Source organism: Oncorhynchus masou, chromosome 27 (genome assembly GCF_036934945.1).
Source record: "Oncorhynchus masou masou isolate Uvic2021 chromosome 27, UVic_Omas_1.1, whole genome shotgun sequence".
Lineage (NCBI taxonomy): Eukaryota > Metazoa > Chordata > Actinopteri > Salmoniformes > Salmonidae > Oncorhynchus > Oncorhynchus masou.
Genome location: NC_088238.1, coordinates 63,635,337 through 63,658,286, shown reverse-complemented (window position 1 = coordinate 63,658,286; position 22,950 = coordinate 63,635,337). Strand labels below are relative to the sequence as shown.

Genomic DNA, 22,950 nt, shown 5'->3' with positions numbered 1-22,950 from the left:
CAGGTAACTTATCACCTACCTGTACCTTATCTAGTCAGACCATACAGGTAATATACCCTATCCTACCACACCTGACCAGGTAACTTACCACCTACCTACCTGTACCGTATCTAGTCAGACCATACAGGTAATATACCCTATCCTACCACACCTGACCAGGTAACTTACCACCTACCTGTACCTTATCTAGTCAGACCATACAGGTAATATACCCTATCCTACCACACCTGACCAGGTAACTTACCACCTACCTATCTATACCTTATCTAGTCAGACTATACAGGTAATATACCCTATCTTACCACACCTGACCAGGCAACTTACCATCTACCTACCTGTACCGTATCTATTCAGACCATACAGGTAATATACCCTATCCTACCACACCTGACCAGGTAACTTACCACCTACCTACCTGTACCGTATCTAGTCAGACCATACAGGTAATATACCCTATCCTACCACACCTGACCAGGTAACTTATCACCTATCTATACCTTATCTAGTCAGACCATACAGGTAATATACCCTATCCTACCACACCTGACCAGGTAACTTACAGTATTATCCGTATCTTTCAAGGTTTCAATTCCTGTGGCTGATGGGATGCTATACTCTGGGTTCTGTTATTTCAGGTGTGAGTCATCCAAAGTTTTGTTGACGATTTCCCTCCCTCCCTCCAGCCCCCTCCTTCTTATGACGAGGTGATTAGAGAGACGAGTCAGGGACAGTTCCAGGTGTTGCCTCCCTCCTTCTCCCCCCAACGCTCTGTCTCCACAGCTACCATCGCCACGCAGACTGACGCTGGACTAGACTTCTCAGCAGTGGCCCACGCCCCCAACCAGAGAGGCTCTGTGGGTAAGAGGGATTGTTTAGGGTGAGGAATCGTACATTAGGAAAGAGATCCATCAGACATTAGCCGAAAGGGACACGATAGAGAATGATTATTGATATTAGATCATGTGTTGTGTGTTTGTAGCCAGGAGACCTCCAAGGCCTCCCAGACCTTCCTATTCCTTTACAGCCAAACTGTTGTACGCTGATGAAACAACGTCGCAAGCTGATGACTCACTCATCTTCGTAGAAGACTGTCCAGCACTTCGCACACACACTCAGACCAGCAGACACACCGTCATACACACAGAGGAGACAGCGTTTCACTATGACCTCTTGACCTCTGATCCTTTCTCACCTCTGACCTCTGCCCCTGGCAGCCAAACTGACCAATGGGAGCAGTCGTCCTTCGTCCTCCCCCCTCATTCCACTGTCTTGACAATGTCCTCCGACCCTCCTCTGCCCCATAACCAGCCCAGGCCACGTCCTCGCACAAAGAATAGCCTTCGACCAATCAGGAGAGAGGTCAAAGTTCAGACTCTGGTGAGGCTGGGACAGACAGGATGTGAGGTCACAGAGAACCAAGAAGTGAGTCATCAGGGGGGGAAATACCTTCAGGATCTCCTAGACGCTTTCAGCTCCGACGATTGGGGCTTCCCTGATCACCATAGCAACGACGATGTAGAGAGCGACTTGAGAGGAGAAGAAGAAGAGGAGGAGGAAGAAGATATGAGAGCCAGGATACAAGCCTTCGAGCTGCAGCAGCAACAGGAGGACCATGGTAACCATGCAGACAGTGACCACGGAGATGGAGCGTTGCTTGGGGGTGGGAAACTTGAACCCCACCCCCGAGTACAAGCACTCCCCAAACCGGCCCCAGTCATCTCCCGGAAACCCTCCCTCGCTGCCAAGACTTCCTCCCGCAAAGGATTGTGGGAAGATGGAGGCTCACTTGCGATAGACTTGAACTTGACTGTTGATACAGTTACCACCTCCCAACCCACTCCCACTGACCCCTCTCCCAAACCTACCGAGACCCCCCCTGTCCCAGTCCTCGCACCCCTACCCCTGCTTCCCAGAAAGCCCCTCTCTGAACCCCAAAGACCAGACCCCCAGCTGAGGCAGACAGAAGGGACCCCCCTACTCCGTCCACCTCCGAGACCTCCAGTAGCACCAAGGACCAACGAGGCCATGGTACCCCAAGAGAGAAGCACTATGGTCGACCCACCAACACCAGCGTTACCCCTTGAATCCTCCATAGACCTCCACATTAACGGCATTAGACCAAGTGTTGCTCAGAAGCCCAATGCCATGTCATCATCCCGCAGAGCGAGTGGTAAGTGTGTGTGTGTGTGTGTGTGTTAAGCACTAACTTAAGTTAAGGCAGCCATAGGCTTCGCGTTGGGCCTCATGCCGTGTTCACGTGCGACTAGGAACTCTGACATTTCCGACTTGCTAACTGGATGTAGTTATGTGGTACCGTGTTCAACCAGTTAGCTAGATTGTAATTTTCCAAGTTCCGACAAGCACTTGAACGCGGTTTTTAGAACAGACCATAATAGTTCTCAGGCCTTATTGCTTTTATAAAACGGTTGCCAACATATTTACAAAAGATGAATGACATGTTTTCATTCATTTTTGTTTTACATGAGTAAATCTATTATATTTTATCCTTCCAACAGAAAAGATAGTCCCGGGGGGAAAGCCAGTTCTGAGATTCAGAAGTTGGTAACCAAACAGGCTATAGTCCCGTTGGTGACCAAACAGGCTATAGTCCCGTTGGTGACCAAACAGGCTATAGTCCCGTTGGTAACCAAACAGGCTATAGTCCCGTTGGTGACCAAACAGGCTATAGTCCCGTTGGTGACCAAACAGGCTATAGTCCCGTTGGTAACCAAACAGGCTATAGTCCCGTTGGTAACCAAACAGGCTATAGTCCCGTTGGTAACCAAACAGGCTATAGTCCCGTTGGTAACCAAACAGGCTATAGTCCCGTTGTAACCAAACAGGCTATAGTCCCGTTGGTAACCAAACAGGCTATAGTCCCGTTGGTAACCAAACAGGCTATAGTCCCGTTGGTAACCAAACAGGCTATAGTCCCGTTGGTAACCAAACAGGCTATAGTCCCGTTGGTAACCAAACAGGCTATAGTCCCGTTGGTAACCAAACAGGCTATAGTCCCGTTGGTAACCAAACAGGCTATAGTCCCGTTGGTGACCAAACAGGCTATAGTCCCGTTGGTGACCAAACAGGCTATAGTCCCGTTGGTAACCAAACAGGCTATAGTCCCGTTGGTAACCAAACAGGCTATAGTCCCGTTGGTAACCAAACAGGCTATAGTCCCGTTGGTAACCAAACAGGCTATAGTCCCGTTGGTAACCAAACAGGCTATAGTCCCTTTGGTAACCAAACAGGCTATAGTCCCGGGGGGAAAGCCAGCTCTGAGATTCAGAAGTTGGTAACCAAACAGGCTATAGTCCCGGGGGGAAAGCCAGTTCTGAGATTCAGAAGTTGGTAACCAAACAGGCTATAGTCCCGGGGGGAAAGCCAGTTCGGAGATTCAGAAGTTGGTCACCAAACAGGCTATAGTCCCGGGGGGAAAGCCAGTTCTGAGATTCAGAAGTTGGTAACCAAACAGGCTATAGTCCCGGGGGTAAAGCCAGTTCTGAGATTCAGAAGTTGGTAACCAAACAGGCTATAGTCCCGGGGGGAAAGCCAGCTCTGAGATTCAGAAGTTGGTAACCAAACAGGTCGTTCATTCTATCCGTCCTATTTACAATGGTTGCTATGCAAAACAAAACCTTGGCATGTTTCTATGCAGGCTAGCTACTTCTCCTTTGTAAGCTAGCCAACTAAATCTAACACACCGTCACATCAATCGCATAGCCATAGTAAAAGACAGGAACCTTCTCGATGGCCATGATTGGCTGAGATATTGGGTGGGCTGGACATGCCGAGATATGAGTTTGGATTGTAGCACGTTTCTATAATGTGAGCTGGTCGGTATATGTAGGTAATCGTTTCTAACACGGAACCCAAACTGGCTGTGTGCGTGCGCCATCGTGCATAAATGTATTTTGTCCCCCTACACCAAACGCGATCACGACATGCAGGTTAAAATATCAAAACAAACTCTGAACCAATTATATTAATTTGGGAACAGGTCGAAAAGCATTAAACATATATGGCAATTTAGCTAGTTAGCTTGCACTTAATAGTTCATTTGTCCTATTTAGCTAGCTTGCTGTTACTAGCTAATTTGTCCTGGGATATAAACATTGTGTTGTTATTTTACCTGAAATGCACAAGGTCCTCTACTTCGCCAATTAATCCACACACAAGTTAGTCAACAGAATTGTTTCTAGTCATCACTCCTCCTTCCAAGCCTTTTCTTCTCTTGACTTTATATTGCGATTGGCAACTTTCATAAATTATGTGCATTACCACCACTGACCTCGTTCGTCTTTCAGTCACCCACCTGCTTCTATAAACCAATGAGGAGATGGGAGAGGCAGGTCTTGCAGCGCAATCTGCGTCAAAAAGAGAACTGATTTCTGTTTTAGCCCTTGGCAACGCAGACGCTCGTTGGCGTGCGCGAGCAGTGTGGGTGCAATAATTGAATAACATTGAATAGCATTGAGGTCAAACAGGAACCTTCTCGATGGCCATGATTGGCTGAGATAATGGGTGGGCTGGACATGCCGAGAGATGAGTTTGGATTGTAGCACGTTTCTGTCTATAATGTGAGCTGGTTGGTATATGTAGGAAATCTAATGCTACTTTTTAAAGACATCACGTAGTATAACTGCATCAGTGTTGCTCTCCACTTTCTGGAGGACCGAGTTTTGAAATCAGTGGAATCAAGAGTATGATATATAAGGAGATGGAGAAAATTCTGCCGTTTGATTGCAAATATGCCGACAGAGTCGAAAAGAGAACACACAGAGAAGGCTGTTGTTTTAAAACACCTGTCTCCGGGCAACAATGGCGTCCGTGACAGAGAGGGAGAAGCGTCCATCCATGTATATAGGTAAGATAGTCTAGCTAGCTACATTTTCAGAAACTACACGTTTCTAATTTTGTCAGAAAGTTGTTTTCATTTCAAGTAATATACCCTGTTAGCTAGCTAGCTAACGTTAACTGGCTGGCTCGTTAGCTAATGTTACACGTATGATCTGTGTAGTAATATTATTTGTATCTCAGACAGCCATTTGCAATGCTAGTTATTAGCCTATATGTTAGCTAGCTATCAGGGTAGTACCGTTATGAGTTTGGATTATGGTTAATTGTTTAGCTAGCTAGATGTCTAAACAAAAGATTCCACTATGCAAGTGACCATTTCAATAGAATGTTCATGATGTCACTATGACAACTGTCGATAGACGTAGCTGGTAAATCCACTCTGGCTATCTACTCCGATTTCAGAGCACTCTCGTCTCAGTGTGCCAGAGCGCAGGATGACTGGTGAATTTACGAACGCTCAACACCCGTTGAATATGGCCGGTGTCGGTAAACGTTGCAGGGAAAAAAAGTAATTCAATTGTTGCCAACAGCACAGTTACAGTCACCAACACTATGGGTATCATAAAAACAGCTTAACCAGCTCTGCTAGGGTGAGTGGTTCTCTTATTTGTGTCTGGAAGTAGTTAGCCAACTTTAGCCACTTAGCTTGGGTGCTCGACAGCTATTGTTAGGACAGAACGCTCGGATCAACCCTACTCTGCCGGAGCATCCACTGAACGCTCTGAATTTAGGAACGTTCATTCTGACAACGCTCTGGGCATCAGTAAACCCACTCCAGATTGAATTTACGAACCCAACCGTAGTATAAATTCAGTCTGTCCTTATGCTTTAAGATATTTCTTCTTTTTAACCTTTATTTAACTCGTCAGTTAAGGACAATTTATTATTTACAATGACGGCCTAAGTGGGTTAACTGCCTTGTTCAGCTGCAGAACAACATATTTTGACCTTGTCAGCTCAGGGATTCGATCCACCAACCTTTCGGTTACTGGCCCAGCGCTCTAACCACTAGGCTACCTGCCGCCTCTACACTCTAACCACTAGGCTACCTGCCGCCTCTACACTCTAACCACTAGGCTACCTGCCGCCTCTACACTCTAACCACTAGGCTACCTGCCTCCTCTACACTCTAACCACTAGGCTACGCTGCCACCCCTACGCTCTAACCACTAGGCTACCTGCCGCCTCTACACTCTAACCACTAGGCTACCTGCCGCCCCAATGACTAGTCTGTCGATGTTACAAAGGCTGTCTTGATGTCATTTGAAACCTTAGTGTGTGCTTTGAAATATGAGTAGTGTTTAAATTAAGAATACAATTGTGTATTTTTGATTGCATTCTTTTAAACAAACTCCACAAGGACCTCAAATTTCCAGTGAGCACTCTGCTAAAATGTAATAATTATTTAAATGCCGATTTAAAACTATGCCAAACATATAAGGTTCCCGAGTGGCGCAGCGGTCTAAGGCACTGCATCTCAGTGGTAGAGGCGTCACTACAGTCCCTGGTTCAATTCCAGGCTGTTTCACAACCGGCCGTGATTGGGAGTCCCATATGGCGGCGCACAATTGCCCCAGCGTCGTCCAGGTTTGGCCGGAGAAGGCCGTCATTGTAAATAAGAAATTGTTCTTAACATCATTGTCAAGTTAAATAAAGGTTCATGAATAAACCAGCCTTTTAGTCTTGAAATCTTTGGTTGTTTACTAAACTAATCAATGAATCTATAAAGAGATGGGTGGGGTTAAGGCTTAAGAGGGTGTGAACGACGCTGAATGGGTGTAGACAAACGAGAGCTCTCCATTAGGTGTCCCAAAACATTCTAGGGCCATTTTCTCAAAAGTGGGGTTACAAGTTGATCAACTTTCAAAGCAGAATTACTTTCCCATTGTTCATCAACTGTAGTGTGTGATATACCATTTTGTAGCTCAAAGTCTCTACTTTTATCCAATGTAAAAAAAAAATGCTACATAAGATCGAGCCGGTCGGTCACATATTATATATACTACACACATTATATATACTACACATTATATATACTACACATTATATATATACTACACATTATATATATACTACACATTATATATATACTACACAAATTATATATACTACACATTATATATACTTCACATTATATATACTACACATTATATATACTACACATTATATATACTACACATTGTATATACTACACATTGTATATACTACACATTATATACATACTTCACATTATATATACTACACATTATATATACTACTCATTATATATATACTACACATTATATATACTACACATTGTATATACTACACATTGTATATACTACACATTATATACATACTTCACATTATATATACTACACAAATGATATATACTACACATTATATATACTTCACATTATATATACTACACATTATATATACTTCACATTATATATACTACACATTATATATACTACACAAATTATATATACTACACATTATATATACTTCACGTTATATATACTACACGTTATATATACTACACATTATATATACTACACATTGTATATACTACACATTGTATATACTACACATTATATACATACTTCACATTATATATACTACACATTATATACATACTACACATTATATATACTACACATTATATATACTTCACATTATATATATACTACACATTATATATACTTCACATTATATATACTACACATTATACATACTACACATTATATATACTACACACATTATATATACTACACACATTATACATACTACACATTATATATACTACACACATTATATATACTACACATTATACATACTACACATTATATATATACTACACATTATATATATACTACACATTATATATATACTACACATTATATATATACTACACATTATATATACTACACATTATATATATACTACACATTATATATACTACACACATTATATATACTACACACATTATATATAGTACACATTATATATACTACACATTATATATACTACACATTGTATATATACTACACATTATATACCACAGATGTGACTCCAATGTAAACTGGCGACTGCTACACATATTTCTGCAATGTAAAGTGGTATACTTGCTAAGAAGCAACCCACAGTGTAAAGCAACCCACATTGTAAAGCAAGACAATGCCTGATTGTGTGTAAACATAACTGTGTGTGTGTGTGTGTGTGTGTGTCTTAGCCAGTCATTCCGTTTCCTGTGTGAACATCAAGTTATGGACATAACTGGCATCTATTAAAAGCATACGTTTTCTCTCACTAACAGAGTTTTCAACCTGCTCCTCTTCTCTCTCCAGTGCCCCTGTCTGCATCCGGACTAGCCATACCTGACAACAGGAGACCCTCTCTGGTCTCTAAACCCTCCATCCAGACCCCCATACCCACCTCCCTAGTACCCCTTACCCCGGCCCTGGCTCCACACCCAATGGGTGCTAGACCTCCAGTCTTATCCTCAGCTCCAGCCCAAAAGAAAACCCCACTGGTCTCCTCAGAGTGTGAACCTCCTCTTCCTCCTCGGTAAGTGTGTGTGTGTGTGTGTGTGTGTCCTGGACTCTTGATAGACTTTGAGTTTGTAGCTGCTCTCCAGTTGACACACAGAATACTCATGACAATTGTTTATACCACAGCATTGTTTTAATACTCCTTTGTGATTGGCTGGAAGGGGCATTCTAGAACGGACATTAAAACCATCTATAGGGACAGTTGGAGAAGATATCGGGGACACCTTGGATGGGTGAAACGTGTTGTTTTCCAGGGTCAGTCGTAGTAGTATGCCGGCCCTGGAGCAAATTAAGGTTAACTGCCTTTCTCAAGGGCACTCCGACAGATTTAAATTACGGGCCCAACGCTCTAACCGCTAGGCTACCTGCCACTTACACATGCAGACCGTACCTGCTACAAAGTAGATAGATAAACCAACAACCACACAAACTAAAAATGGTTGTCAAATCCTCCCTCGTGTTTCTAGTTTAGTGTCGCTATGCTGTCAAATCCTCCCTCGTGTTTCTAGTTTAGTGTTGCTATGCTGTCAAATCCTCCCTCGTGTTTCTAGTTTAGTGTTGCTATGCTGTCAAATCCTCCCTCGTGTTTCTAGTTTAGTGTTGCTATGCTGTCAAATCCTCCCTCGTGTTTCTAGTTTAGTGTTGCTATGCTGTCAAATCCTCCCTCGTGTTTCTAGTTTAGTGTCGCTATGCTGTCAAATCCTCCCTCGTGTTTCTAGTTTAGTGTCGCTATGCTGTCAAATCCTCCCTCGTGTTTCTAGTTTAGTGTCGCTATGCTGTCAAATCCTCCCTCGTGTTTCTAGTTTAGTGTCGCTATGCTGTCAAATCCTCCTTCGTGTTTCTAGGTTAGTGTCGCTATGCTGTCAAATCCTCCCTCGTGTTTCTAGGTTAGTGTCGCTATGCTGTCAAATCTTCCCTCGTGTTTCTATGTTAGTGTCGCTATGCTGTCAAATCCTCCCTCGTGTTTCTAGTTTAGTGTTCCTATGCTGTCAAATCCTCCCTCGTGTTTCTAGTTTAGTGTCGCTATGCTGTCAAATCCTCCCTCGTGTTTCTAGTTTAGTGTCGCTATGCTGTCAAATCCTCCCTTGTGTTTCTAGTTTAGTGTCACTATGCTGTCAAATCCTCCCTCATGTTTCTTAAATATAGAATGAACAACTGGGTGGTGTCCTTAAATATAGAATGAACAACTGGGTCGTGTCCTTAAATATAGAAGTAATATAATGAACAATTGGGTGGATGGTGTCCTTAACTATAGAATGAACAACTGGGGGGTGTCCTTAAATATAGAACTAATAGAATGAACGATTAGCAACCAAAAGATGAGAAATGATTAATTCTCTTATAAAATACCAATGTTTATTTCTACCGGTAAATGTGTGTTTTAGTGTTGTTTTGTTTGGTAACTGTTATGAGCGGGAAAAACAATTCTGTCCTGTACATGAACTCCTCTGTAGTCCTCAGAGCCTTTCTAGTCCTCTGTGGTCCTCAGAGCCTTTCTAGTCCTCTGTGGTCCTCAGAGCCTCTCTCGTCGTCTGTGGTCCTCAGAGCCTCTCTCGTTGTATGTGGTCCTCAGAGCCTCTCTAGTCGTCTGTGGTCCTCATGCCCTCTCTCGTCGTCTGTGGTCCTCATGCCCTCTCTAGTCTTCTGTGGTCCTCAGAGCCTTTCTAGTCCTCTGTGGTCCTCAGAGCCTTTCTAGTCCTCTGTGGTCCTCAGAGCCTTTCTAGTCCTCTGTGGTCCTCAGAGCCTCTCTCGTCGTCTGTGGTCCTCAGAGCCTCTCTCGTCGTCTGTGGTCCTCAGAGCCTCTCTAGTCGTCTGTGGTCCTCATGCCCTCTCTCGTCGTCTGTGGTCCTCATGCCCTCTCTAGTCTTCTGTGGTCCTCAGAGGCTCTCTAGTCTTCTGTGGTCCTCATACCCTCTCTAGTCGTCTGTGGTCCTCATGCCCTCTCTCGTCGTCTGTGGTCCTCATGCCCTCTCTAGTCTTCTGTGGTCCTCAGAGCCTCTCTAGTCTTCTGTGGTCCTCATGCCCTCTCTAGTCTTCTGTGGTCCTCAGAGCCTCTCTAGTCTTCTGTGGTCCTCATACCCTCTCTAGTCGTCTGTGGTCCTCATGCCCTCTCTAGTCTTCTGTGGTCCTCAGAGCCTCTCTAGTCTTCTGTGGTCCTCATACCCTCTCTAGTCGTCTGTGGTCCTCAGAGCCTCTCTAGTCTTCTGTGGTCCTCAGAGCCTCTCTAGTCTTCTGTGGTCCTCAGAGCCTCTCTAGTCGTCTGTGGTCCTCATGCCCTCTCTCGTCGTCTGTGGTCCTCATGCCCTCTCTAGTCTTCTGTGGTCCTCATACCCTCTCTAGTCGTCTGTGGTCCTCATGCCCTCTCTAGTCTTCTGTGGTCCTCAGAGCCTCTCTCGTCATCTGTAGTCCTCAGAGCCTCTCTAGTCGTCTGTGGTCCTCATGCCCTCTCTAGTCGTCTGTGGTCCTCAGAGCCTCTCTAGTCTTCTGTGGTCCTCAGAGCCTCTCTAGTCGTCTGTGGTCCTCATGCCCTCTCTAGTCGTCTGTGGTCCTCATGCCCTCTCTAGTCGTCTGTGGTCCTCATGCCCTCTCTAGTCTTCTGTGGTCCTCAGAGCCTCTCTAGTCTTCTGTGGTCCTCAGAGCCTCTCTCGTCGTCTGTGGTCCTCAGAGCCTCTCTCGTCGTCTGTGGTCCTCATGCCCTCTCTAGTCGTCTGTGGTCCTCATGCCCTCTCTAGTCTTCTGTGGTCCTCATGCCCTCTCTAGTCTTCTGTGGTCCTCAGAGCCTCTCTAGTCGTCTGTAGTCCTCAGAGCCTCTCTCGGCAGGGTAGCCTAGTGGTTAGAGCGTTAGACTAGTAACCTAAAGGTTGCAAGTTCGAATCCCAGAGCTGACATGGTACAAATCTGTCGTTCTGCCCCTGAACAGGCAGTTAACCCACTGTTCCTAGGCCGTCATTGAAAATAAGAATTTGTTCTTAACTGACTTGCCTAGTAAAATAAAGGTAAAATTAAAATAGTCGTCTGTGGTCCTCAGAGCCTCTCTAGTCTTCTGTGGTCCTCAGAGCCTCTCTCGTCTTCTGTAGTCCTCAGAGCCTCTCTAGTCCTCTGTGGTCCTCAGAGCCTCTCTAGTCCTCTGTGGTCCTCATATCCTCTCTAGTCGTCTGTGGTCCTCATACCCTCTCTAGTCTTCTGTGGTCCTCATACCCTCTCTAGTCTTCTGTGGTCCTCATACCCTCTCTAGTCTTCTGTGGTCCTCATACCCTCTCTAGTCTTCTGTGGTCCTCATACCCTCTCTAGTCTTCTGTGGTCCTCATACCCTCTCTAGTCTTCTGTGGTCCTCATACCCTCTCTAGTCTTCTGTGGTCCTCATACCCTCTCTAGTCTTCTGTGGTCCTCATACCCTCTCTAGTCTTCTGTGGTCCTCATACCCTCTCTAGTCTTCTGTGGTCCTCATACCCTCTCTAGTCTTCTGTGGTCCTCAGAGCCTCTCTAGTCTTCTGTGGTCCTCAGAGCCTCTCTCGTCTTCTGTAGTCCTCAGAGCCTCTCTAGTCCTCTGTGGTCCTCAGAGCCTCTCTAGTCGTCTGTAGTCCTCATATCCTTTCTAGTCTTCTGTGGTCCTCATACCCTCTCTAGTCTTCTGTGGTCCTCATACCCTCTCTAGTCTTCTGTGGTCCTCATATCCTCTCTAGTCAACTCGTCTGTGGTCCTCATACCCTCTCTAGTCTTCTGTGGTCCTCATACCCTCTCTAGTCTTCTGTGGTCCTCATACCCTCTCTAGTCTTCTGTGGTCCTCATACCCTCTCTAGTCTTCTGTGGTCCTCATACCCTCTCTAGTCTTCTGTGGTCCTCATACCCTCTCTAGTCTTCTGTGGTCCTCATACCCTCTCTAGTCTTCTGTGGTCCTCAGAGCCTCTCTAGTCTTCTGTGGTCCTCAGAGCCTCTCTCGTCTTCTGTAGTCCTCAGAGCCTCTCTAGTCCTCTGTGGTCCTCAGAGCCTCTCTAGTCGTCTGTAGTCCTCATATCCTTTCTAGTCTTCTGTGGTCCTCATACCCTCTCTAGTCTTCTGTGGTCCTCATACCCTCTCTAGTCTTCTGTGGTCCTCATATCCTCTCTAGTCGTCTGTGGTCCTCATACCCTCTCTAGTCTTCTGTGGTCCTCATACCCTCTCTAGTCTTCTGTGGTCCTCATACCCTCTCTAGTCTTCTGTGGTCCTCATACCCTCTCTAGTCTTCTGTGGTCCTCATACCCTCTCTAGTCTTCTGTGGTCCTCATACCCTCTCTAGTCTTCTGTGGTCCTCATACCCTCTCTAGTCTTCTGTGGTCCTCATACCCTCTCTAGTCTTCTGTGGTCCTCATACCCTCTCTAGTCTTCTGTGGTCCTCATACCCTCTCTAGTCTTCTGTGGTCCTCATACCCTCTCTAGTCTTCTGTGGTCCTCATACCCTCTCTCGTCTTCTGTAGTCCTCAGAGCCTCTCTAGTCCTCTGTGGTCCTCAGAGCCTCTCTAGTCGTCTGTAGTCCTCATATCCTTTCTAGTCTTCTGTGGTCCTCATACCCTCTCTAGTCTTCTGTGGTCCTCATACCCTCTCTAGTCTTCTGTGGTCCTCATATCCTCTCTAGTCGTCTGTGGTCCTCATACCCTCTCTAGTCTTCTGTGGTCCTCATACCCTCTCTAGTCTTCTGTGGTCCTCATACCCTCTCTAGTCTTCTGTGGTCCTCATACCCTCTCTAGTCTTCTGTGGTCCTCATACCCTCTCTAGTCTTCTGTGGTCCTCATACCCTCTCTAGTCTTCTGTGGTCCTCATACCCTCTCTAGTCTTCTGTGGTCCTCATACCCTCTCTAGTCTTCTGTGGTCCTCATACCCTCTCTAGTCTTCTGTGGTCCTCATACCCTCTCTAGTCTTCTGTGGTCCTCATACCCTCTCTAGTCTTCTGTGGTCCTCATACCCTCTCTAGTCTTCTGTGGTCCTCATACCCTCTCTAGTCTTCTGTGGTCCTCATACCCTCTCTAGTCGTCTGTGGTCCTCATACCCTCTCTTCTGTGGTCCTCATACCCTCTCTAGTCTTCTGTGGTCCTCATACCCTCTCTAGTCTTCTGTGGTCCTCATACCCTCTCTAGTCGTCTGTGGTCCTCATACCCTCTCTAGTCTTCTGTGGTCCTCATACCCTCTCTAGTCTTCTGTGGTCCTCATACCCTCTCTAGTCTTCTGTGGTCCTCATACCCTCTCTAGTCTTCTGTGGTCCTCATACCCTCTCTAGTCTTCTGTGGTCCTCAGAGCCTCTCTAGTCTTCTGTGGTCCTCAGAGCCTCTCTAGTCTTCTGTGGTCCTCAGAGCCTCTCTCGTCTTCTGTAGTCCTCAGAGCCTCTCTAGTCCTCTGTGGTCCTCATACCCTCTGTAGTCTTCTGTGGTCCTCATACCCTCTCTAGTCGTCTGTGGTCCTCATACCCTCTCTAGTCTTCTGTGGTCCTCATACCCTCTCTAGTCTTCTGTGGTCCTCAGAGCCTCTCTAGTCTTCTGTGGTCCTCAGAGCCTCTCTAGTCTTCTGTGGTCCTCAGAGCCTCTCTCGTCTTCTGTAGTCCTCAGAGCCTCTCTAGTCCTCTGTGGTCCTCATACCCTCTGTAGTCTTCTGTGGTCCTCATACCCTCTCTAGTCGTCTGTGGTCCTCATACCCTCTCTAGTCTTCTGTAGTCCTCATACCCTCTCTAGTCTTCTGTGGTCCTCATACCCTCTGTAGTCTTCTGTGGTCCTCATATCCTCTCTAGTCGTCTGTGGTCCTCATACCCTCTCTAGTCTTCTGTGGTCCTCATACCCTCTCTAGTCTTCTGTGGTCCTCTGCGACGTTTCCAAGGTAATGTACAGAACGTCAGCATTCATTCCTTACATAATAACTCTCTCCTCTCTGTGTATGTCAGACCCCAGGGAGTGTTTAAGATGCTCCCTCTCCGCCCCCCTCCCATGAAGACTGTTCCTGGTCGACACCCACCTCTCCAGGCTGTCTCCTCCTCCTGCTCCTCCTACTCTACCACGTCATCCAATCAGCCACCCCCTGCCCAGGCTGTCTCCTCCTCCTCCTCCTCCTACTCTACCACATCATCCAATCAGCCACCCCCTGCCCAGGCTGTAGGCTCCCCCGCTTCTACATCAGCCAACCAGCAGGCAGTCCCTGGCCCCTGCACCACTCCATCAGCCAATCAGCCGCAGGGTCAGAGGGCACCAAAGAAATGCCCCCCTCTACCCCTCCGACCCAGGCCTGGACACCCCCTGTACAAGAGTTACATGGTAAACACAAACATCTACATTGGCTTTACAAACATACAGCGCATTCGGAAAGTATTCAGACCCTTTGACTTTTTACACATTTTGTTACAGCCGTACTTATATATATATATACAGTACTAGTCAAGGTTTGGACACACCTAGTCATTCAAGTTTTAATTTAATAATAATGACATCACAATACCCCATAATGACATCACAATACCCCACAATGACATCACAATACCCCACAATGACATCACAGTACCCCACAATGACATCATGATATTTGAATGGTCTGGTAGCATTTAAATTTATAAAAAATAAAAAAATGTAAATATCACATTTACATGAGTATTCAGGCCCTTTACTCAGTACTTTGTTTCAGCACCTTTGGCAGCGATTACAGCCTTGAGTCTTCTTGGGTCTGACGCTACAAGCTAGGCACACCTGTATTTGGGGAGTTTCTCCCCTTCTTCTCTGCAGATCCTCTCAATCTCTGTCAGGTTGGATGGGGAGCGTCGCTGCACAGATATTTTCAGGTCGCTTTTAATACATTTACAAACATTTCTGAAAACCTGTTTCTGTTTCGTCATTATGGGGTATTGTGTGTAGATTGAAAAAAAACCTATTGAATCCATTTTAGAACAAGGCTGTGATGTAACAAAATGTGGAAAAAGGGAAGGGGGTCTGAATACCTTCTGAAGGCACCTTAGGACCATATATGGTTGTATATGTACAAGTCAAAGCTTGGACACCTACCTAGGGTTTTTCTTTCTTCTTATGAAGGGTCTGGTAGGTATAATCAGTGTTAGCATGTTAGCATGCCGGAAGGGCCTGGTAGGTATAATCAGTGTTAGCATGTCTGAAGGGGGTCTGGTAGGTATAATCAGTGTTAGCATGTTAGCATGTCTGAAGGGTCTGGTAGGTATAATCAGTGTTAGCATGTTAGCATGTCTGAAGGGCCTGGTAGGTATAATCAATGTTAGCATGTCGGAAGGGCCTGGTAGGTATAATCAGTGTTAGCATGTTAGCATGTCGGAAGGGCCTGGTAGGTATAATCAGTGTTAGCATGTTAGCATGTCTGAAGGGTCTGGTAGGTATAATCAGTGTTAGCATGTTAGCATGTCGGAAGGGCCTGGTAGGTATAATCAGTGTTAGCATGTTAGCATGTCTGAAGGGCCTGGTAGGTATAATCAGTGTTAGCATGTTAGCATGTCTGAAGGGCCTGGTAGGTATAATCAGTGTTAGCATGTTAGCATGTCTGAAGGGTCTGGTAGGTATAATCAGTGTTAGCATGTTAGCATGTCTGAAGGGCCTGGTAGGTATAATCAGTGTTAGCATGTTAGCATGTCTGAAGGGCCTGGTAGGTATAATCAGTGTTAGCATGTTAGCATGTCTGAAGGGCCTGGTAGGTATAATCAGTGTTAGCATGTCTGAAGGGCCTGGTAGGTATAATCAGTGTTAGCATGTCTGAAGGGTCTGGTAGGTATAATCAGTGTTAGCATGTCTGAAGGGTCTGGTAGGTATAATCAGTGTTAGCATGTTAGCATGTCTGAAGGGCCTGGTAGGTATAATCAGTGTTAGCATGTTAGCATGTCTGAAGGGCCTGGTAGGTATAATCAGTGTTAGCATGTCTGAAGGGTCTTGGATCCCACCTCTGAGGACAACAGCCAATCTAAGCCTCCTTCTGATAACAACAGCCAATCATCTGTCCTTCTTCAGCCCATCCTTCCATCTCAACCCAGTGGAGAGGAGTCCCAGCTGGTCACAGCACCTGTCAGGTAAGGCACAGGCAGGCAGGCAGGCAGGCAGACAGAGAGACAGATACAGAGACACACAGACAGAGAGACACAGACAGACAGACAGACAGACACAGACAGAGACACACAGACAGAGACAGACAGACAGACAGACCAGACAGACAGACAGACAGTAATGTATTGTTAACCTCTCTGTGTGAGCTAGTGGTCTGAGGTGTGTGGCACAGTTCGACTTCGAGGGGGAGGAGGAAGACGAGCTGACCTTCTACGAGGGTGATGTCATCTCTCTGACGGAGGTGATTGGTCAGGAGTTGGGGCGGGGACAGATCCACGGGCGAATAGGAATCTTCCCTCTGGCCTTCACGGAGGTCCTTGAGGAACCGCCTCCGTCGGCAGGGAAACGGCCCGTTGTCGAGAAGACCACGAAGATGGAATCCTCAGGTGAGCGAGACCCACTGTCCTTCAGTTACTCAACTATAAGACCTTGATTAGACTTTTCCTTTTAAGTTTCGGACATTTCAACAATCGTTTCTTTCTTGACCAAAGCTAAAATATACAGTCGTGGCCAAATGCTTTGAGAATGACACAAATATTAATTTCCACAAAGTCTGCTGCTTCAGTGTCTTTAGATATTTTTGTCAGATGTTACTATGGAATACTGAAGTATAATTACAAGCTTTTCATAAGTGTCAAAGGCTTTTATTGACAATTACATGAAGTTGATGCAAAGAGTCAATATTTGCAGTGTTGACCCTTCTTTTTCAAGACCTCTTCAATCCGCCCTGGCATGCTGTCAATTAACCTCTGGGCCACATCCTGACTGATGGCAGTCCATTCTTCCAATGCTTGGAGTTTATCAGATTTGTGGATTTTTGTTTGTCCTTGTTCTTTGCCTCTTGAGGATTGATCATAAATTCTCAATGGGATTAAGGTCTGGGGAGTTTCCTGGCCATGGACCCAAAATATCGATGTTTTGTTCCCCGAGCCACTTAGTTATCACTTTTGCCTTATGGCAAGGTGCTCCATCATACTGGAAAAGTCATTGTTCATCACCAAATTGTTCCTGCAAAATTGTGAGTGAGCCCACTCCCTTGGCTGAGAAGCAACCCCACACATGAATGGTCTCAGGATGCTTTACTGTTGGCTTGAAACAGGACTGATGGTAGCGTTCACCTCGTCTTCTCCGGACAAGGATCTGTGGTTCCAGCAGGCGGCGCTGATCAGAGTAACGCAGCGTGTCGACTGGGCCAGAGGAACACTGGACGAACGGGGAGGGAGTGTTCCCCACTACTTACTCAGACACCTGTAACGCAGGTGAAGTTGCCCGTAGACACTGCTCTTGGGTCAGTTTTGTGTTCCCCCCACTAATGGTTGTTAGGATTGGGGGAGGGGAAGCTGATTCTAGATCTGTACCTAAGGGAGACTTCACCCTGGGCTGACACACACACATGTTGTTCAGAGTTTAACCATGCTTCATGCTCCTCTCTGCAGCCCAGCCAATGAGGGACCAGCCTGTGACCAAGGGCGTGGCCAAGGTCCTGTTTGATTTCAGTGCAGAGTGAAGATGAACTCTCACTAAAGGTAGGCTTGCTCAGCTCTGTGTGTTTCAGGGTTTTCCGTTACAGGCTGACCACACGCGAGCGTTGCAAAATAAATTTAGAGATCTATGTTATTCAATTATTGCACCAACACGCGTCTGTGCTGTCAAGGGCTAACACGGAACGCAAACCGGCTGTGCGCGTGCGCCATCGTGTATAAATGTATTTTGTCCCCCCACACCAAACGCGATTACGACACGCAGGTTCAAATATCAAAACAAACTCTGAACCAATTTTATTAATTTGGGAACAGATCGAAAAGCATTAAACATTTATGGCAATTTAGCTAGTTAGCTTGCACTTGCTAGCTAACTTGTCCTATTTAGCTAGCTTGCTGTTACTAGCTAATTTGTCCTGGGATATTAACATTGAGTTGTTATTTTACCTGAAATGCACAAGGTCCTCTACTCCGACAAATCCACACATAAAACAGTCACCTGAATTGTTTCTAGTCATCACTCCTCCTGCCTTTTCTTCTCTTGACTTTATATTGCGATTGGCAACTTTCATAAATTCGGTGTATTACCGCCACTGACCTCGTTCGTCTTTCAGTCACCCACGTGGGGATAACCAATGAGGAGATGGCACGTGCTTCTATACACCAATGAGGAGATGGCACGTGCTTCTATACACCAATGAGGAGATGGGAGAGGCAGGACTTGCTGCGTCAGAAATAGAACTGATTTCTCTTTTAGCCCTTGGCAACGCAGACGCTCGTTGGCGTGTGCGAGCAGTGTGGGTGCAATAATTGAATAACATAGATTTCTACATTTATTTTGCATCGCTCGCGCACGTTGTAGTCAGCCTGTAAAATAGAATTGAATATACCGTTTTGTAATGATGTGCAAATAGTTGAAGTACAAAAGGGAATATAAACTCTCTCGCTCCCCTCTTTCCCCCTCTCTCTCCCCTCTTTCTCTCTCTCTCTCTCCCCCTCTGTCTCACTCCATCCTTCTCCATATCTCCCCCCTCTCTCTACCAGGTGGGGGAGGTGGTAACGGGTGGAGGCAGTAGATGAGGAGTGGTATCTGGGGGATGCAGGAGGCGAGGTCCCCAAAAACAACCTGGCACTTCTGCCTGTCACCTGCAAATAGGACTATGGATGTACACTGTGTGTTAGAGACTGTGTGAGAGAGACTGTGTTATAGAGCGAGAGAGAGAGAGATTGTGTTAGAGAGAGATTGTGTTAGAGAGAGACTGTGAGAGAGAGACTGTGAGAGAGACTGTTAACTGTTAGAGAGACTGTGAGAGAGAGCGAGAGACTGTGAGAGAGAGCGAGAGACTGTGAGAGAGAGCGAGAGACTGTGAGAGAGAGCGAGAGACTGAGAGAGAGCGAGAGACTGTGAGAGAGAGCGAGAGACTGTGAGAGAGAGCGAGAGACTGTGAGAGAGAGCGAGAGACTGTGAGAGAGAGCGAGAGACTGTGAGAGAGAGCGAGAGACTGTGCGAGAGAGCGAGAGACTGTGCGAGAGAGCGAGAGACTGTGAGAGAGAGAGACTGTGAGAGATTGTGAGAGAGAGAGACTGTGAGAGAGAGAGACTGTGAGAGATTGTGAGAGAGAGAGAGCTGTGTTAGAGGGAGACTGTGTTAGAGAGCGAGAGACTGTTAGAGACAGAGAGAGAGAGCGAGAGAGACTGTGTTAGAGAGCGAGAGACTGTGCGAGAGAGCGAGAGACTGTGAGAGAGAGAGACTGTGAGAGATTGTGAGAGAGAGAGACTGTGAGAGAGAGAGACTGTGAGAGATTGTGAGAGAGAGAGAGCTGTGTTAGAGGGAGACTGTGTTAGAGAGCGAGAGACTGTTAGAGACAGAGAGAGAGAGCGAGAGAGACTGTGTTAGAGAGCGAGAGACTGTGTTAGAGAGCGAGAGACTGTGTATGAGAGAGAGAGCGAGAGACTGTTAGAGAGCGAGAGACTGTGTTAGAGAGCGAGAGACTGTGTTAGAGAGCGAGAGACTGTGTTAGAGAGCGAGAGACTGTGAGAGAGAGCGAGTGAATGTGAGAGAGAGCGAGAGATTGTTAGAGTGAGAGACTGTGTTAGAGAGTGAGAGACTGTGTTAGAGAGCGAGAGACTGTGAGAGAGAGCGAGAGACTGTGAGAGAGAGCGAGAGACTGTGAGAGAGAGCGAGAGACTGTGAGAGAGAGCGAGAGACTGTGAGAGAGAGCGAGAGACTGAGAGAGAGCGAGAGACTGTGAGAGAGAGCGAGAGACTGTGTAAGAGAGCGAGAGACTGTGTAAGAGAGCGAGAGACTGTGTTAGAGAGAGAGACTGCGAGAGAGGGAGACTGGGAGAGAGAGAGACTGCGGGAGAGGGAGACTGCGAGAGAGGGAGACTGCGAGAGAGGGAGACTGCGAGAGAGGGAGACTGTGAGAGAGGGAGACTGCGAGAGAGGGAGACTGCGAGAGAGAGAGACTGTGTGAGAGAGACAGAGAGACTGAGAGACAGTGTTAGAGAGACTGAGTTGGTGTGGGTAGAGAGAGAGACTGAGTTGGTGTGGGTAAAGAGAGAGAGAGAGAGACTGAGTTGGTGTGGGTAGAGAGAGAGAGTGTTGACCCACCACTCACCGACGTGGTTATCTTGAGAGACGAAGCTGTCTGTTTACATCAGAGTATGATAAGGAGTTACTAGATAGAGCAAACATATTATATTTCACAACTGAAACCCAATCCTGTTGAATCTACAGTTGAAGTCGGAAGTTTACATACACCTTGGCCAAATATATTTAAACTCAGTTTTTCACAATTCCTGACATTTAATCCTTGTAAAAATTCCCTGTCTTAGTTCAGTTAGGATCACCACTTTATTTTAAGAATGTGAAATGTCAGAATAATAGTAGAGAAAATGATTTATTTCAGCTTTTATTTCTTTCATCACATTCCTTGTGGGTCAGAAGTTTACATACACTCAATTAGTATTTGGTAGCATTGCCTTTAAATTGATTTACTTGGGTCAAATGTTTTGGGAAGCCTTCCACAAGCTTCCTACAATAAGTTGGGTGAATTTTGGCCCATTCCTCCTGACAGAGCTGGTGTAACTGAGTCAAGTTTGTAGGCCTCCTGACAGAGCTGGTCTAACTGAGTCAGGTTTGTAGGCCTCCTTGCTCTCACACACTTTTTCAGTTCTGCCCACAAATTTTCTATGGGAATTAGGTCAGAGCTTGGTGATGACCACTCCAATACCTTGACATTGTTGTCCTTAAGCCATTTTGCCACAACTTTGGAAGTATACTTGGGGTCATTGTCCATCTGGAAGACCCATTTGCAACCAAGCTTTAACTTCCTGACTGATGTCTTGAGATGTTGCTTCAATATATCCATATAATTTTCCCCCCTCATGATGCCATCTATTTATTGAAGTGCACCAGTCCCTCCTGCAGTAATGCACCCCCACAACATGATGCTGCCACCCCCGTGCTTAACGGTTGGGATGGTGTTCTTCGGCTTGCAAGCCTCCCCCTTTTTCCTCCAAAAATAACGATGGTCATTATGGCCAAACAGTTCTATTTGGTTTCATCAGACCAGAGGACATTTCTCCAAAAAGTGCAATCTTTGTCCCCATGTGCAGTTGTAAACCGTAGTCTGGCTTTTTTATGGCGGTTTTGGACCAGTGGCTTCTTCCTTGCTGAGCGGCCTTTCAGGTTGCCGATATAGGACTCGTTTTACTGTGGATATAGATACTTTTGTACCTGTTTCCTCCAGCATCTTCACAAGGTCCTTTGTTGTTGTTCTGGGGTTGATTTGCACTTTTCGCACCAAAGTACGTTCATCTCTGGGAGACAGAACCTGTCTCCTTCCTGAGCGGTATGATGGCTGCGTGGTCACATGGTGTTTATACTTGCATACTATTGTTTGTACAGATGAACGTGGTTCCTTCAGGCGTTTGGAAATTGCTCCCAAGAATGAACCAGACATGTGGAGATCTACAATTTCGTTTCTGAGGTCTTGGCTGATTTCTTTTGATTTACCCATGATGTCAAGCAAAGAGGCACTGAGTTTGAAGGTAGGCCTTGAAATAAATCCACAGGTACACCTCCAATTGACTCAAATGATGTCAATTAGCCTATCAGAAGCTTCAAAATCCATGACATCATTTTCTGGAATTTTCCAAGCTGTTTAAAGGCACAGTCAACGTAGTGTATGTAAACTTCTGACCCACTGGAATTGTGATACAGTGAATTATAAGTGAAATAATTTGTCTGTAAACAATTGTTAGAAAAATTACTTGTGTCCTGCACAAAGTAAATGTCCTAACCGACTTGCCAAAACTATAGTTTGTTAACAAGAAATGTGTGGAGTGGTTGAAAAATGAGTTTTAATGACTCCAACTCTAAGTGTATGTAAACTTCAGACTTCAACTGTATCACTTGTCTTATATATATATGACTCCACTATCAGAACATCACCAACAAAGTAATTCCCCCACCGGGACGATGATCACCAGCCAGCCACTTATCAGAGTTTTTCAAATATATATTTCTTAACCGTGTACCTGCCTAACTAATCCACTGGTCATTTCACAATGGAATCTAGTGGTCACTGCTTTATATGAGGAGAAATCTAACTTCTTCTCAAGCCAAATTATAACATTGACTATCAATGTTGATTAGTAAGTGGAAGTCAGGATTCAACCCTGTGTTTAACTGATGTGTTATATTACTGTATATCTGGACATTCCATACAGACTTTTTAATCCCAATCCCAATAAAATCATGATTAAATGTTGTTATTACAACTGGTTTCACGTCATTATTTTTGTTGTAGTCCAATGAGGGATGAGTTTCCAGACCACTCTCTCTTCCCTCGTAGTGTCACTGTTTCTGAGGGCAAAAAGGTCTGTCTGACTGTGGTTGTCTGTCTGACTGTGGTTGTCTGTCTGACTGTGGTTGTCTGTCTGACTCTGGTTGTCTGTCTGACTGTGGTTGTCTGTCTGACTGTGGTTGTCTGTCTGACTCTGGTTG

At 45.7% G+C, this 22,950-nt stretch overlaps 1 protein-coding gene across 1 annotated transcript; it reads left to right on the top strand.

Annotated features, from left to right (window-relative positions):
* The first annotated feature begins 651 nt into the window (after positions 1 to 651).
* LOC135516512 (SH3 domain-containing protein 19-like) lies at positions 652 to 22,718 on the top strand. The gene is made up of 8 exons (XM_064940859.1): positions 652 to 858; positions 980 to 2,170; positions 8,187 to 8,406; positions 14,296 to 14,662; positions 16,364 to 16,422; positions 16,607 to 16,842; positions 17,893 to 17,982; positions 18,982 to 22,718. Exons 2-7 carry the CDS (start codon positions 1,276 to 1,278, stop codon positions 17,961 to 17,963), a joined length of 1,848 nt encoding a protein of 615 aa, XP_064796931.1. The 5' UTR covers positions 652 to 858; positions 980 to 1,275; the 3' UTR covers positions 17,964 to 17,982; positions 18,982 to 22,718.
* The last annotated feature ends 232 nt before the right edge of the window (positions 22,719 to 22,950 follow it).

What these genes read in the sequence shown, in the direction of transcription:
- LOC135516512 (XM_064940859.1), top strand. Translation starts at nt 1,276, where the DNA reads ATGTCCTCCGACCCTCCTCTGCCCCATAACCAGCCCAGGCCACGTCCT. An exon ending in CCCTGTACAAGAGTTACATG is followed by an intron (nt 14,663 to 16,363) that starts GTAAACACAAAC and finishes GTCCTTCTTCAG; the next exon opens with CCCATCCTTCCATCTCAACC. An exon ending in CACGAAGATGGAATCCTCAG is followed by an intron (nt 16,843 to 17,892) that starts GTGAGCGAGACC and finishes TCCTCTCTGCAG; the next exon opens with CCCAGCCAATGAGGGACCAG.